Here is a 15,290-nt window from a genome sequence, read left to right as displayed (position 1 = left end):
TATTTTCAATCTCTCTCTTTCATCGTTTCTTCTTCTTTCTGATCTTTTATCATCATCATGGATCATCCAGTTTATATTTTTCTATCCCAATTTGTTAAAATCATGGATACATTATCGGGAAGGGATCGGGTCACCAAAATTCTTCAATATGGAGCAAAAGTTGTGTCATATGCCATTGAAACTCGAAGACAATTAGTGTTGAAACATTTAATTTCCGAACATGTGGAATCTTCACATTCTCTCATTCATCATGAAGCGTTTGATTTGGAAAAAACAAAAACTTTTTATACTCAAGCGTTGAAGAGAACTTCAAATTTTGAGTCTTCAATTTCTGATGCTCGAAAAGTATTTCGATTTTTCAAATCGATTGGAAGTCTGTTGGATGTTTACAAATTTGTCATTCAGTTCTATCAATTGCATTGGAAAAAAAGAGAAACAAATCATACGAGTAGTACGACTGGTAATGCTACTAATAGCACCAATGAGATGAAAAATGGAGAAAAAAGGCCGACCTTAAGATGGATTGATTTTGTGAGAGTTTCACAAAAGTTTCTTCTTTCAATTTATATCTTGTACGATCATGCAAGTTGGGCAGCTAAGGCTGGCTTGTTTTATGATGTCACAGAGCTTAATGCTGTGCATGTGTGGCAGAAATTATTTAATAATTCACGAGCCAAGCATTATTCAGAGACATCTTGTAAAATGTGGTTTATTGGAACATTGTTAATGTTAATCTCGGATGTGTACGACTTTTTGGACACGTTTAATGAGGAAATACGGTGCCTGAGAGAAAAAGCGGATTGTATGAGAGAGCTTCCTGAGGGATTTTTGAATTTGAGTGATTTTTTGGTAGAGCCCTCAAATGCTGCTGCAGTTCCAACGCCAAGCAATCCAATCAAAAATTCAAAACTCTCAAGTATTGACACTAAATTGAAAGAGATTAGTGACAGAAAGTCACAAATTGTTAGAAATATTATCAAGAACACTTCAGATTTATTAGTAGCTGGTAATGGAGGTTACAAGGTTTGGTCGCTCAACAATGCTGTAGTTGGTATTAGTGGATGTGTGAGTGCTGTTGTGGGCTTGTATGAAACTTGGCCAAAAAAGTAGATGAATCATCCATGTCTCTGCTTTTAGTTTCGAGAGGTGTCTGAGAAAGTTGTGACAGTTTGTTGAGGCCATGAAGGCGTCCTTCTTGTCACACGCTCATGTGAGTGGAGGTTTCAAGTGTGCAAAGGAATTCAAAACAAAGTCCTTAACAAAATGTTCAACAATTATGGAGGAGATTCCAATTCTTTACTTTCTAGTCTTTTTGGCCCATGCCAATACTTGTTTTGCATTTCGATAAACAGGCATATCAACCATTCTACCATTCACTTGACAACTACCACGATTGTTTACTTTTGCTGCCTTTTCATAGGCCTCTACGATCGTTGTTGCTTCCTCAATCTCTTGTTGTGAAGGTCCAAATACCTCATTCAACACTGGAATTTGACTAGGATGAATTGCAAATTTGCCTTTCATACCCATGTTTTTAACTGCCACCGATTCTTCTTTCAGGCCATCCAAATTTTTGAAATTTACATTTGGTGTATCGAAGGAGGGAATCTAAAATGTCACAAATGATGTCAAAACATTGTTCAAAACTAGTTAATAAAAAACTTACTCCTGCCGCTCTTGCAGCAACCTATTCCATGTCATTTGCAAATGCAACAATTTGAATTTGTTGAAAATTTTACGAAATTCTTATGCGAGAATTGTGTCACGCTTGTACTTACTGCAACAGTAGATCTTGCAAATGCTAATTCCTTTTCCACAATTTGAGTGGTGTCTCTTGTAAATCCCATGTCATGTGCATAGTCGTCCCCACCAAATGCAACTCCAATCGTTCTTTGAGGTAAACAGCTACAAATTTGATAGGCATGTACCAAACCTATTGCTGATTCGATGGAAGGGATTACTCTGAATGTGTATTGGGGTACGTTTAATTTGTTCTCAATTCTTGTCAACAACTGATCTATATTAAAAACGTCAGCAATAGATGAAGTCTTTCCAACATTGATTGCTGTGACTACTCCTGGAATGGCTACAGCTTCACAATCACTTTCAAGAAATTCCCATTCTATATTCACACGAGGAATAATATGCATTCTATATTCGGAAACTAAATCTGGCGTAAAAGTCGATAAGAGAAAATCTCTCACCATTTTTCTTGCTTCTTCCTTCTGATGATACGGAACAGAATCTTCCAAATCTGGAACAAATACATCAGGCCTTTCCTTCATGGAATGAATTTTGTTCAACATTTTCTCACTATTACCCGGAATATACAACAAGGATCTCATAATATCCAAGGTTGATTCCTGATGAGTCTGATGATTCATTGTTTTTGAAGAGAAGAAGCATCGGATCCCACCACAAAAAGCAGCAGCACCAACCGTGTGTTTCTTCCATCCGAGGCTACCAAGTCTCTCGGTAGCAACATGTTGTTGGATGAAAAGTGTCGTTAGCTTATTAAGCCTCCTTTGAATCGGAAAATTCATTTTTTTTAAAATCATCAAGATCAAATTCTATTTGATCAATAATAATTATATGAACCATGTGATCAAATTGAATTCAATTTGATGTTCCACCAACGTTCGTAACTTTTGGTGAAAAAAATGGGCATTGATGTGACTGTGATCATGTGCAATTTGCGCCTGTTGGATGATAAGGGTAAGTGGGATTCATGCTTGTTGTGAGAGAATATTCTTCCTCTTGACCATTATGATCATCAACAAGTTCGGGAACATTATCTAGAGACTGCTTCCTCAATGAAAGCTAAGGTTTCCGATGGAGAAAATGAAAGTGAGAGGGATGGAGAAAATGAAGAGAATGAAAAAGATAGTGAAAAGGATGGAGATGGTGATATTGAGAATGAAGATAGTAATGATGAAAGTGAGAAGGATGGAGATATAGAGAATGATGAAGATAATGATCCCATTTCGCAATTTTATAATTGGAAGAATTTTGTTGCTCTTCAAAAACCTAACTTTTATATTGATTGCTTTCGATTCAGAGCCACTGAAATGTATAGCACATTGGCTGGAAAATTGAAATTGGAGGAATGTTGGTCTGATGAAAGCCAACTCGAGGATTTATTGGGCTATGAAATAACGTTTGAAGAGGACTTGAAGAAAGAGTATCATGCAAAAAAGAAGGGACTAATTGATGAACAAGTAGAGGTGGAAAAATTGAGATATCCTAATTTGTTGACCATATGCGACTATTACAATGAGAGGGATGATTATTGTATGACATTTGTTCATCCGTCTCGTGTGTCGAAAATGAGTGAGAGATGTGGTCACTTTGCAGGCATTCCATTAAATGTTTTGGAAGAGGGCTTCATGCAAGAATATGAAGAATATTATTTGAAGAGCTCCAAAAAACTAAAAACAGAAGAAGAAGAGAAAAAACCTTTTGAGAAATGGGTTTACTATGAATATGATCATATTTCTCTATTTCACAACATGATGCTAAGATATAATAGTCCAACATCATTTTTCACTCTCCTTCCAAAGACACCCATTGACAACTCGCAACCTGTAATCAAACTCTTTGAAAATGGAAATGTTAAATTTTCAGATTTGGCTGACGAATACTGGATCACAGTTATGCAATTTATTGAGGATCCTTTCACTTTATTGCGATTTGCAATGGCCAACTCAGTCTTGTATAGAATATTTACAGAAAGGAAAGATGATCTATTTCGTAACTTTCAACATCTTAAAGCAGATATTGGTCTATTCTGCTATTTGTCTTAAGGTGTGATTTTGGTATTTTGACATTATAATACATTTGCATGAAATTTCTCTTTTAGAATTAGGGTTTGGAGAGGTTATTATTTAGAAGGAATCATATGTGGATGCATGTGCCACTTATTTACCTCATTTTGTCACCATTTATCAATTCTAAAGCTTTGGGTTTAAACATCTTTTTCATGAATTGATCTTCACCATCTGAATAGGACGACAATGCCTTTTCTTTTTTCGTAGTTGATCCACTCAATGATGAAGAGCTTGAAGAATTTGTTGAAGTTGAGTAATATTCCATCAATAATTGTTCACACAATTCTCTGAGTTGAGTCATGAATGATCTTCTTTTTTCTAATTTCACACCATCACAAACTGCTCCAATTATTTCAATATCATCCAATGTAATTTTCACATCACCACTGACATCTTGGTGTGATTCGCCTTCACACAGTCGCTCATCCATCGCACTTGTTGATCTCTTCAGAGTCACAACGTCAATATGAATTGTTGATTCCTCATCATTGGGGTGCATGAAATGAAACTCTTCAACTCGTACATTCTCTGGATGACCCACCACAGCAGAATTTCTCGCCATTGCCCAAGATTCATTGTTGGGAATGTTATGGTGGTTAACAGTATTATTCTCGTTGATGATGTCATCACTAGTTATTTGATCAACGATCGTAGTGATGTCGTTATTCGTTGAATCATGTTGAGCTTGATTTCGAATTTGATGGTTGTTATTACATGTGTTGTTGTTATTCAATACTTTGGAATATTTTCGCATCAATTCTTCCTTGTCTTCCTCTTGTCCTAAATATGGTAATACAGAATTTTCAATTAATCTCGTAAAGGGATACTTGTCTTGATTTTTATCAACCACCTCTTTATTGGATGTGGTGGTATTCATGATCATCCACTCTTCCCATAATTCAATATCCAAAATCGGAGTAAATTTGTTCAGTGATCGTTTCCGATAGAGAGCCACAAAGAGATAATGATTCCTCGCAAATGAATGTTGCAATGAAGGTAAACGATAGAGCTTTTTATCATTCATCCATTCATCCTCTCCACCAGTGCTGAAGATGGAAGAGTCCACAGATCGGGACTGAAGAGACATCATCTTGTTGCCCATTTTTGTGGTTTCTATTTTTTATCCTTTTTTCGCTCTTGATTACAACCGCAAAAAGCTCCCACGTTAGTCCAAGAGTTGATTTCATGAATATTTCGAATTTACCTTTTAATACCATCGTTGATGAGTCAATCTTACATGCTACTACTGGTATTTCATTAGAGATATCAACCTTGTTTGATTATCTAATGAACAGTTCAGTTTCAATAAAGCCTCAGGTTGAATTGGTACTTCAATGAACGGGAAAAGAACAGAGTCTCCATCTAATTGAGCGAGTCACAAAATCTTTTAATTAAAGATTTCATCAAGACAAGTTGTTGGAGTTTTTGGAGTTCTTTTCCGAGTCTGTATAGAATGAATGAAATTCATAATAATTCGTGGAGGAAGGAAGTTGTTCTGAAAATTCCTTTTGCTCATTCACAGAACCTTCTTTTATATGTGAAACTGCATGCGTAATCTTCGCCTTGACCAGAAAAAGATTGCTTAGGGTTGTGTTTTCTGTGATACATTCGTCTTGTGAAATGGTAGTTGTGGTCTTGACACTACTACTTTCAAGGATTGTAAAATCATCAACCTCATAAGTGTTCTTTAACAATTTCAAAAAGTCATGGGTTTTACCAAGCTGCTTTGAGGATAGACTTTTCACTATATTGCAAGTGAGTCGATACCTAATAGTCTCTCTCATCAGTTCCAATACTTGGGGAGATGGATTCTCAACATGTGCCTCTAATTTGAGAGAATCTTTCTTGTTTTTAGGATTGCTATATGACACATGGAGTGAATAGATCTCATGAACAACACCCATTCATTTCCAATAACAAATGCTTCTGTAAATTTACCAATTACATTCGAAGAGTCCTTTTCAAAGGAATATTTACGAGTGGATAATTCATTGTCTCCTGAACCTGAATTCTTCTTCTTCTTCTTCTTGGAGGAGGAAGATGTATTAAAGCATGTTTTCACCTTCGTAACTGTACAATGCTCGTGGTTGATTCTAAACATGTTTACCTTGGTATTACATAGATCTTTCAAATCAATCACCTCTTGCATCATTGATGAAGAATCAGAAGAGGCATCATCTTCATCACCACAATAGGAGGACAAGACCTTTGGGAGTTGAATGATCGTGTTATTCCTTCCGTATTTTTGTACGGTTCCATCCTTCCAATATTCTTGTTGGTACACGTTGTTTGTTTCTATTAGAGTATAGAAGTGTGGGACGAGTTGGTTGGACTCTGGTTGATATTTGTAGAGAAAGAGCCTTTCGGGAGTTAAAGTTTTGTCGATTGGATGTTTGTTCTTCTTTTCTTTCTTTTTCAATTTTGTTTTCTTTTTGATCTTGTCGGTTTGCACTGTTTCCTTCTTTTCTTTTGTCATTCTTGATACATGTAATATGATAACAACGAAACGATCAAACTTTGGGTGGATCGGATCCGATTCGAGGGGAAAGACCTTTCAAGCTTCAATGAATTTTTTTGTTTATTTTTGGAATGGCTACTTGAATTTGACAGAATATCAGGAATATTTTCACCTCTCCTTCTCACACTAGGAAATAGGAACTGTCCTCAAGATAACATTATCAATATCACGTTAAGAACGAATCAGTTTTTGGATCTTTTGAAACTCAATAGTTTTCGATTGGAGTCTAAAGATAACTTTATAATGTAGTTATATGAATTTGTTGATGACGATGATCTTGGATTTGATATGAACAGCTTCTTTCTTTTCTTTTGGCATCTTTCAGGAGAGAGAGCAAATAGTAGTAATCGTAAAGGATAGATATATCTATCTCCAATGGAGAAAAAAAAAGGAAAGATCTTGGGCTTTTTTCTATTAAGAGAAACACACAATTCACTTGAATTGAGTTTTTTAATTTTTTTTATTTGTTGATTTTTTTTGAAATTGTGTCTTGGGATGAATATTCTTTCGGAATTTATTTTTATACGGAACTTGATTTTCGAATATCAAAATCATTGGCGCGCGTCTGTGATCAACACGAGCGTGATAAAGAACGAGCCCACAACATTTCCGTCGTGATCGCTCTCTTCGCGAGTCATGTTTACAAAACCAAGTCTGTGCGAACCTGAGGTGGAATGGACTCTGACCGTTTTTGGAAAGTGACATTCTTCGCTCGGTCTAAAAACCACCAAAAACGCTGGAACACGAGCATTGTAAACGACGCACAACCTCTCCAATCAAAAGTTGTTGACGAAAGCATTGCGAGATGATCATATCCACCCGACTTTTGATGAACTATATATCTCTGAGGCGAGATGGTGCCTTTCAAAAAAAATTATACACTCTCACTCTCCTTGTTCCTCTCACTCCCGATCAGCGAGAACGAATTGAAGTGAGTGTATTTCTCTCTCTCCATTATTTCAAATCATCATCATCATTAATCACAGAACTACCATCATCAACACAATCTCTACAATACTAATTGCAAGTTCCTTTCAAAATGACTCTCTCTCAACCTCTCTCAGGTCATCACTCCTCTCAGCCACTTTCCTTTCCTCAAAAATTGTGGCGTGGTCTCAAAAAACTCAATACATGGACTCTCGGCAATCGTCGTTTGAGAATGTACTTGTTGAGTGTATTCAAAATTGTGGTCATTTCATTCGTTCAGGCCAATGACTTGTTGGGAATTACCACTTACCACTTGTCACCAGAGGAATTTGATGTCCAGTTGGCACTCAAAATTACTTCTTACATTGTCATGGTTGGAATTCCATTTTTATTCACATTTAGATACATTCGAGAATTGATTGCTGTGAGAAGAAAGAAACCACTCACTATTTGGATCAATTGGGTGGAGAGTATTATTTTCTTCATCTTTGTTTTGTATTCGATTGGAACTGCTATTATTCACATTGTGTATTTGGGTCGTGAATATGCATACAATTACAAGAAGAGAGAAAAGGATCCTTCCTATTTTGCAAACAAGTCAGCAAGTTTGGAAGAACACTTGGCTGTTGAGATTTTGGAAATCTTTGTGCAATTGTATGTCATTTTGGAAAAGGCCAGTCACTACACTCATGCCAGTAAGTACTTTCAATACTTGACAAATGCAATGGAATTGTTTGTGAACCTCTCATACAATTATTTTGTGAAATATTTTGCGAAATATTGTTGTGACATTGCTTTTTCATGTCAACTACAACAGATCACAGTGTTTCCATTTTCCTTTCCAATGCTGCTCACATTCCAAAGGAAGAAGGTGGTCATGGTGGACATGGTTCCTCTCATCATGTTGAACAATATCATTTGGTAGAGAATGATGATGACGATGGAGGTTTGGATCAAGAGGAAAATAATGCCAATGATTATGCAGAATATAAGGAATCTCATTAGACTAAAAATAATGAAATTGTTGTGATGATGGAAATGTGTCATTCTTCAATCGCTCTTTTTTGGGAGCTATGACCGCCACGCAGCAACAATGAAACCATATTTGTAGTACTAGTAGAATAAACAATTAATTTATTATTAAAAAGATGACATGTAGCCGGAAGGAGGACTTTATGATACACTTTACTTGGTGGTAATGGTGAGTCCACTTCCTTGAATTTTCACTCCCTTTCCAGTGGTTTCATCATAGCCATACGCTGCGGTTTGAATGACTGAGCTTCCATCAGGTCTGTCAAATGTCACAACATGATAGAAATGTGTAACAATTCCAATTTGTCTAAATATTGGATTACCCCAATCAATAACATCTCCATAGTAATGGGCTCCCCAGCTTCCATCTCCAGCATAAATGATTGCCTTTTCGTCCTCCTTCATTGGTCTTCCTCCATTGGTTCCATAAATATTTCTTTCGTAAGAGTAATCATTGAGAGCTCCATCTTTGGATCCAAGTGGGTTGGCAGTTGGATCCATGACATTTCCAAAACGTATCGGATAGGTCTGTTTGTAAGTGTGACTAGTGTGATTTAAATAAATAAATAAATTAGAAAAATATTTCAGACACAAATTTGTCACAAAACAATACTTACACATGATTCTCAAAAACAAGTGTCACATTATTCTTCAAAAATAATTGTTCCCATTTGTCTCTCATTTCCAAAGTTATTGAACTTTTTGTCTTGGCTGACGAGTACATGCATTCATGAATGACCACAATTCGATTCTTGTAAAGTTTGACATCATTCTTTGTTAAATTTGCAAAAAATCCAACAATGAAATCCACTTGCTGAGCTGGAGACTCATGAACCCATGAATCCAAAACCATCATCAAGGTGTGATTAGAGAGATAGTGAATGTATTGGAGAGCTCTTGTATTTTGTGGATCTGGAACAATGAGTGGAGGAGAAGATTGTGTAGTTTCAATTTCGTGTGGAAACAATCGAATGTAATAACCATTCTCATTTCGAGAAGAACGTTGGAAATTTCCTGCTTCATGATTTCCTATTCATAGAGTTATTTGTGTGTGAAATAATGGTTGTTAAAAAATGTCAACAAGTGCCAAGTGAAACAAAATCAAATGTTGTCCACAATAGCAAAACATTACAACCTGTCACAACAATAAATTAATCATCTACTTACCAACAGCTGTTGCAATAGGTAACGTATACACATGTGAAATGGTTGAAGAATAATCAATTTTCACAACCATATACTTGGCCCAATTTCTAAACCATCGATCCCATCTTGGATAACAATAAGGACATCCATTTTCATATGCAACATCACCTCCAACCATTGCAAAATAAGGACATGTGGCCATATTCTTTCCCAAACTGGTTAACACAGAAGCCAACTCATAAGTTGAATCTTTCCAAGCAAAATCTCCACCATTCACAAAGGATACGACTCGATCGACACTCGAGTATGCACTTGGAGCAGTTCTGAATTTATACACCAACGAATCTTCCATCAATGATGCTTGTGAAGTGAAATAATTGGGAACTCCCACTGCAGCAGTTTTCACATAATACGAAGAGGATGGACTCAAATTCACCAAATTAGCATAACATTGATATCTTGAAACCTCACTGATGACATGATCTAATTTGAAGCAACTTGCTTGAATTTTGCTTGAAGTATTTGAATTAAATTGGAAATCTAATTGAGGGTTAAATGTTCCATAATAGACATAGGCGTCATCGAGACGAGTGGCAACGAGTTGGAAATTGACAATCATTTGTGTGGAAATATCTTTCGAAATGGTCATGTACGTGAAACAAATTCCTTCTCTACAAATTTCATTATTATTCTTTCGTGTGACATAGGTAGAAACCTCAATAGGGTCATAAGTGACACAAAAATCAGAAGAAACAATGGTTGTGACAATGAAAATGCCAAATGTCAAACAAAACAATAGAAACAGCAAGAGAGCTGTCACTAGTGGATGTTTTTTCACCATTGGCGAAGCCAATGAATTGAAATAAGTTCGACCCAATTCCTCAATCAAAACTTGTACAATTCCTTTTTCAGAACTTTCTTGAGAGGATGATGATGGAGTAGAAACTTCCATATTTTTTGGGTCATTCACCTCTTGCATTTCCAAAGCAGTAGAGGATGAAATTTTCGTGGCATCTCCTCCATTTTGTTGTTGAGAATTGGCTCCGTGTTGATTCTGTGGACTTTTCCTTAAATGGTAATGCTCTTGAACCTTTTGTAAAGTGTGAAAAAGTCCTGCCATAAACACACCACCATCCAACATGACCGAATGAACAAACCAAAACAACATGACCAAACTCATTAACATGGCAGCTCCTGCAAAATGAATCTTTGAAAATGCAGAAGCAAATAAAATCAACAAACATAAAAACACACAAACCAGAAATGAAGGAATCCATCCACAACACATTTCCAAAGCCACAAATTTTGTAAAACTCATGAAACAATACTTGTCATTCTTGGATTCTCTCAATGTTTCTCGTTGTTGTTGAGAATTATCAAAAGGAGTTGAAGAAGGTTCTTGCAAGATATCATTTGTTGAGGAAAGAGAAGCGTTCCTCTTTCTTCTAGAATTTCCAATCATGCAATAATAGAGCAATGAAAAAGTTTTGAGTGGAAGAACGACCACAACGAGCAATCCCAAAATGATCATTCCAACAATGAAGGAAACGGAATGATAATGATCATCCAAATAATTATGGGCATAATGGTTTTGATGGATTTTATCATTGTAGAAACGAGTCACTGTTTCTAAAAGAGAAGTCGTGTCGGTTTGATTGAAGAGACCAATGGAATTGTTGTATTGAGACATTTGATGATGAAATATGAATAATCAACACACTCTTGATGATGAGTGAATGAGTGATGATGGGTATTGGAGTTGATGTACAATTTGTTATTGGATGTGATGAGACAATTTGGTGTGAATTTGACAATGATGTTGCGGTTGTTGTGAGATATATATTTCTTGCTGTCCAGAGAAATTTCTTTGTGATGAGACTAATGTGGCACACGCGATACAGAGGAGGATAGTAGCAGAGAGAGGTTAGTCGACACAACGGAAGTCCTCCTTCAGGCCTGAAGAAGAGAGAGATAATTGAACCGTTCAACAGCTGCAACACAACTTTTGAACACTCGTTTTGAACCGCTAGTGGTGGTGATGACGGTTGTGTGGTTTGTTTTTTTCTTAAACTGCTGCAGTTTTGACGTTTTTGAGTCCTAAGCATTAATTGAGAAGGGTATCTAGTTGGTCAACTACTGCAAGGATCCTTGTCGGTGATGCGGTCCGCCATTCAAGTGATAAGTCAAAGAACATTGTTTGGGGAAACTCATTCTTGCGCTTGTGTCAGTTGTGTGTGAGAACATGAAATTCTTTTGGAAAGGTTATCTTTTAATTGGCTTCAAAATAATTATAAACGTCATCCAGAAAGGAAGGCACATTGGTGTTTTGAGTGGGCATGGTTGTGTGTTCTTTGCTCAGTTTTCCAATCTGCCACAGTGGCTGGCTTTCCTGTGTTGCAACTCCACAAAGTGACAAGTGTGGTCCAGAGATTTAGTGGGTGCACCCAAACGAGCCGTGGAGTTGTAAATGAGACCCAACAAGTTGCTGAACAAATGATGATGGTGAGTGATCCTTATTGAGATGCTTTTTCTATTCGTTTTTCTCTTGTTGTTGCTGCTGATGCTTTTTGAGTGGATGAAGAAGCCACAGGTTTAGGCTGAACTTTTTGATAGGTCATTAATGTGGCCAACAAGAAAAGTTCTTTCAATTTCTGATGATAATGATAATTTCCATACTCTCCACATGCCAATTTGAGAATATGAAGGAGAGGACTCAATCGGATAGCCTTCCGTTTGTTATGGGTCATGTTGAATCCTTCATCAAAGGCTCTCTCTAGGCCTTTCAAATAAATAAATCCATCCTTTAATTGCTGTTCAAACCATTCGGGAGTCTTCTTTTCTTCTCTATATAACCGCTGAGCCTGTTTAAATTGTTTCCGAATTTCTCCAGTCAAATAATTCTTGAATTCTTCTCCTGGAATTAAATAACTCACTCGGTAACTTCGTGTTGGAGAAGGCTCATTCTTGAGATGAAAATCCACACTCTTCTTTAAAAGGGCTCGATAGAGCATGAGAGAATATTTTCTCAAATGGTTCTTGTCGAGTGTTGAAACACTCCTAGCGAGATGATGAGAGGATGACATCGGGAAATGTGTGTGGCAATTAATAACAACAATAATAATTTAAATTATATGAAAGAATTATCGGAGTTCAATTCACTACAACAAATTTGCTAATATAATACTAATTCAATATTTGTGGGTCTTCAGTGAAATCTTTTGTTGCTGCTTTCTGAATGCAAAGCACGAAACCAAAGAAGAAAATTTTGATGAGGAAATGTCGAGTTATTTTTAAAAAACCATCAAAAAAAAATAACTTGCATATCGAGAGAGTGCTGTATTCTTGTTCGATCGTTTTTTGATACAAACAACATCAGCAACAAACTCAAATACGGAACAGCAAGAAAATGGAGATCGACGAGAGAAGAAACAAAGCTCTGAATGTTTATGCTGAAAAGCTTGCTCAACACAGACAATTGGAGGCTGAAGTAAAAAAGATTCGCGAAAATCAAAAAGATTTGAAAAAGAAATACGAAAAGACTGAAGATGATCTTAAAGCTCTCCAATCAGTTGGACAAATTGTAGGAGAAGTTTTGAAACAATTGGATGATGAACGTTTTATTATAAAGGCAAGCAGCGGACCAAGATATGTTACCGGGGTTAGAAAAAAAGATTGACAAGGCAAAATTAAAGCCAGGTACAAGAGTTGCTCTCGATATGACAACATTGACAATCATGAGGATTTTACCTCGTGAGGTTGATCCTTCAGTTTTCAACATGATTGAATCAAAAGATGTCAAATTAGATAAGACACACTTTAACGAAATTGGTGGCCTCAATGAACAAATTAGAGAATTGAGAGAAGCTATTGAACTTCCCCTCATCAATCCAGAAATTTTCGTGAGAGTTGGTATCAAGGCACCAAAGGGTGTACTTTTGTACGGACCTCCTGGTACTGGTATGTTTTTTGTGCATTTACCTTTTGAAATCATCATGAAACATTGTTCCATTCATTCCGTTCATTTGTGACATTTATTGTGACATGCCTGACTCGAACGAATTCCTCCTGAATCAATTCACATTCCATCATGGAATATGGCTTCCAACATTTCAAAACATGAATTTGGCTTTTTCCAGGTAAAACATTATTGGCAAGAGCCATTGCAAGCAATATCGAAGCAAACTTTTTGAAGGTTGTAGCTAGTGCCATTGTAGATAAATATATTGGAGAATCAGCTCGTATTATCCGTGAAATGTTTGGATACGCTCGTGATCACCAACCTTGCATAATTTTCATGGACGAAATCGACGCCATTGGTGGTAAAAGATTTTCTGAAGGTACAAGTGCCGATCGTGAAATTCAAAGAACCCTCATGGAATTGTTGAATCAATTGGACGGATTCAACGATGTTGGTCAAGTCAAATTTATCATGGCTACCAATAGACCTGACGTTCTGGATACTGCCTTGATGAGACCTGGTCGTCTGGATAGAAAGATTGAAATTTCATTGCCCAATGAACAGGGAAGATTGTCCATTTTACAAATTCACTCCAAAAACATGACCAAACAAGGTGAAATTGACTATGATGCCATTGTCAAATTATCGGATGGCTTCAACGGAGCAGATCTTCGTAACGTTTGTACCGAGGCTGGTATGTTTGCTCTCAGAGCCAAGAGAGACTATGTGATACAGGAGGACTTTATGAAAGCTGTGCGAAAGATGATGGATATGAAGAAGTTAGAAACCAAGCTTGAATATAGCAAGATTTAATGCAATGATAGGTGACTCGTTCTGTTCTGGAAGTTTCATCGATTATATTCGTATATTATTAAACTTTTCAAGTGCTATTGTAATGTATTATTATGCTCTTTCCTTCAGTTGCTAGTGCTGTCAAATACCATTCGCGTATATGCAATATTCACCGTCTTGGAGCTCCATCTTAAAACACAAGGCAGTGAACCTATTGTCTCGAACAATAGGTTTGGGAACACTCTTGTTGCTTTTCCCTCTAATAAGGTCAACAACATCAATTTCCTCGTCCTTGTGTGTGTTCGAAGGCAAATGTTTTGATGTTGTAATCTGCCTCCCAACGACCAATCACTGCAGTCCTGACCAATTTTCTTGAAGAGAGAGTCGTCTTGAAAAAAAAATATCTCAACATCCCCAACCACATCAACAATGAAGGTCTACACTGATATTTTCACCCGTGATGAATTGTTCTCTGATTCATACCCAATGAAGACTGAATACGAAGGATTCATTTACAATGTTTCCTCTAAGTTCATGGTCAAAGATGAGGACGAGGATATCCTCTATGATCCAGACCAATTTGAAAAATTGGAAAACAAGCCAGAAAATACCACAAAGGTTGACCAAATTGTTGATAGCTTCCACTTGGTTGAAATTCCAGGAATTGAAAAGGTTAAGCAATTGGTTGATACCATCGGACCATACTTGTCCACTTTGAGAGCTAAAATTGAAAAGGAGAGCGCTGAAAAGCTCGCCAAATTCAACGAGCAAGTCAAGAAGTTCCTCGCTGAACAAGTTGGTAAGGACATCAAGAACTACAAATTCTACCAAGGTGAATCTAACGATATGGACAAGTCCATGCTCATCTTCCAAAAGTTCAACGATGACGGAAAGACCTCACAATTGTACTTCTTTGTTGATGGTTTGAAGGAAGTTAAGATGTAAATTAGCTCGAGCCGTTTATTAAATAATACGAAATTAATTTTATTTTCCAAATTATTTCCTTCTCTTTTTTTCATCCTCATCACCATCATATAACGATAGCCATGTTCGGGTTTTACAGTCACAACCAATGGAATAATATCATTTT

General features: G+C 36.7%; 10 protein-coding genes across 10 annotated transcripts; 5 read left to right on the top strand and 5 right to left on the bottom strand.

The window, feature by feature from the left end:
- Positions 1–102: 102 nt before the first annotated feature.
- FDP41_001936 (Peroxin 11b (Pex11b), putative) lies at positions 103–1,110 on the top strand (the record flags this gene model as incomplete). Its single annotated transcript, XM_044705075.1, has 1 exon — positions 103–1,110. One exon carries the CDS (start codon positions 103–105, stop codon positions 1,108–1,110), a length of 1,008 nt encoding a protein of 335 aa, XP_044563579.1.
- A 186-nt stretch (positions 1,111–1,296) lies between these two features.
- FDP41_001935 (uncharacterized protein) lies at positions 1,297–2,384 on the bottom strand (the record flags this gene model as incomplete). Its single annotated transcript, XM_044705074.1, has 3 exons — positions 1,297–1,608; positions 1,667–1,687; positions 1,779–2,384. The coding sequence occupies 3 exons, from the start codon at positions 2,382–2,384 to the stop codon at positions 1,297–1,299; spliced, it is 939 nt and encodes a 312-aa protein (XP_044563578.1).
- Positions 2,385–2,660: 276 nt separating this feature from the next.
- On the top strand, positions 2,661–3,803 carry FDP41_001934 (uncharacterized protein; the record flags this gene model as incomplete). Its single annotated transcript, XM_044705073.1, has 2 exons — positions 2,661–2,715; positions 2,782–3,803. The coding sequence occupies 2 exons, from the start codon at positions 2,661–2,663 to the stop codon at positions 3,801–3,803; spliced, it is 1,077 nt and encodes a 358-aa protein (XP_044563577.1).
- Positions 3,804–3,921: 118 nt separating this feature from the next.
- Positions 3,922–4,929, bottom strand: FDP41_001933 (uncharacterized protein; the record flags this gene model as incomplete). The annotated part of the gene is made up of 1 exon (XM_044705072.1): positions 3,922–4,929. The coding sequence occupies one exon, from the start codon at positions 4,927–4,929 to the stop codon at positions 3,922–3,924; it is 1,008 nt and encodes a 335-aa protein (XP_044563576.1).
- Positions 4,930–5,230: 301 nt separating this feature from the next.
- FDP41_001932 (uncharacterized protein) lies at positions 5,231–6,303 on the bottom strand (the record flags this gene model as incomplete). Its single annotated transcript, XM_044705071.1, has 2 exons — positions 5,231–5,667; positions 5,766–6,303. 2 exons carry the CDS (start codon positions 6,301–6,303, stop codon positions 5,231–5,233), a joined length of 975 nt encoding a protein of 324 aa, XP_044563575.1.
- A 1,081-nt stretch (positions 6,304–7,384) lies between these two features.
- FDP41_001931 (uncharacterized protein) lies at positions 7,385–8,277 on the top strand (the record flags this gene model as incomplete). Its single annotated transcript, XM_044705070.1, has 2 exons — positions 7,385–7,967; positions 8,090–8,277. 2 exons carry the CDS (start codon positions 7,385–7,387, stop codon positions 8,275–8,277), a joined length of 771 nt encoding a protein of 256 aa, XP_044563574.1.
- A 180-nt stretch (positions 8,278–8,457) lies between these two features.
- On the bottom strand, positions 8,458–11,140 carry FDP41_001930 (uncharacterized protein; the record flags this gene model as incomplete). Its single annotated transcript, XM_044705069.1, has 3 exons — positions 8,458–8,848; positions 8,922–9,333; positions 9,472–11,140. The coding sequence occupies 3 exons, from the start codon at positions 11,138–11,140 to the stop codon at positions 8,458–8,460; spliced, it is 2,472 nt and encodes an 823-aa protein (XP_044563573.1).
- Positions 11,141–11,963: 823 nt separating this feature from the next.
- FDP41_001929 (uncharacterized protein) lies at positions 11,964–12,533 on the bottom strand (the record flags this gene model as incomplete). The annotated part of the gene is made up of 1 exon (XM_044705067.1): positions 11,964–12,533. The coding sequence occupies one exon, from the start codon at positions 12,531–12,533 to the stop codon at positions 11,964–11,966; it is 570 nt and encodes a 189-aa protein (XP_044563572.1).
- A 564-nt stretch (positions 12,534–13,097) lies between these two features.
- Positions 13,098–14,221, top strand: FDP41_001928 (uncharacterized protein; the record flags this gene model as incomplete). The annotated part of the gene is made up of 2 exons (XM_044705066.1): positions 13,098–13,407; positions 13,587–14,221. 2 exons carry the CDS (start codon positions 13,098–13,100, stop codon positions 14,219–14,221), a joined length of 945 nt encoding a protein of 314 aa, XP_044563571.1.
- Positions 14,222–14,629: 408 nt separating this feature from the next.
- Positions 14,630–15,145, top strand: FDP41_001927 (uncharacterized protein; the record flags this gene model as incomplete). Its single annotated transcript, XM_044705065.1, has 1 exon — positions 14,630–15,145. The coding sequence occupies one exon, from the start codon at positions 14,630–14,632 to the stop codon at positions 15,143–15,145; it is 516 nt and encodes a 171-aa protein (XP_044563570.1).
- Positions 15,146–15,290: the final 145 nt, after the last annotated feature.

Source organism: Naegleria fowleri, assembly GCF_008403515.1.
Source record: "Naegleria fowleri strain ATCC 30894 chromosome Unknown tig28, whole genome shotgun sequence".
Lineage (NCBI taxonomy): Eukaryota > Heterolobosea > Eutetramitea > Acrasida > Naegleriidae > Naegleria > Naegleria fowleri.
Note: the sequence above shows the minus strand (reverse complement) of the source record. Positions and strands in the feature narration are given on the sequence as shown.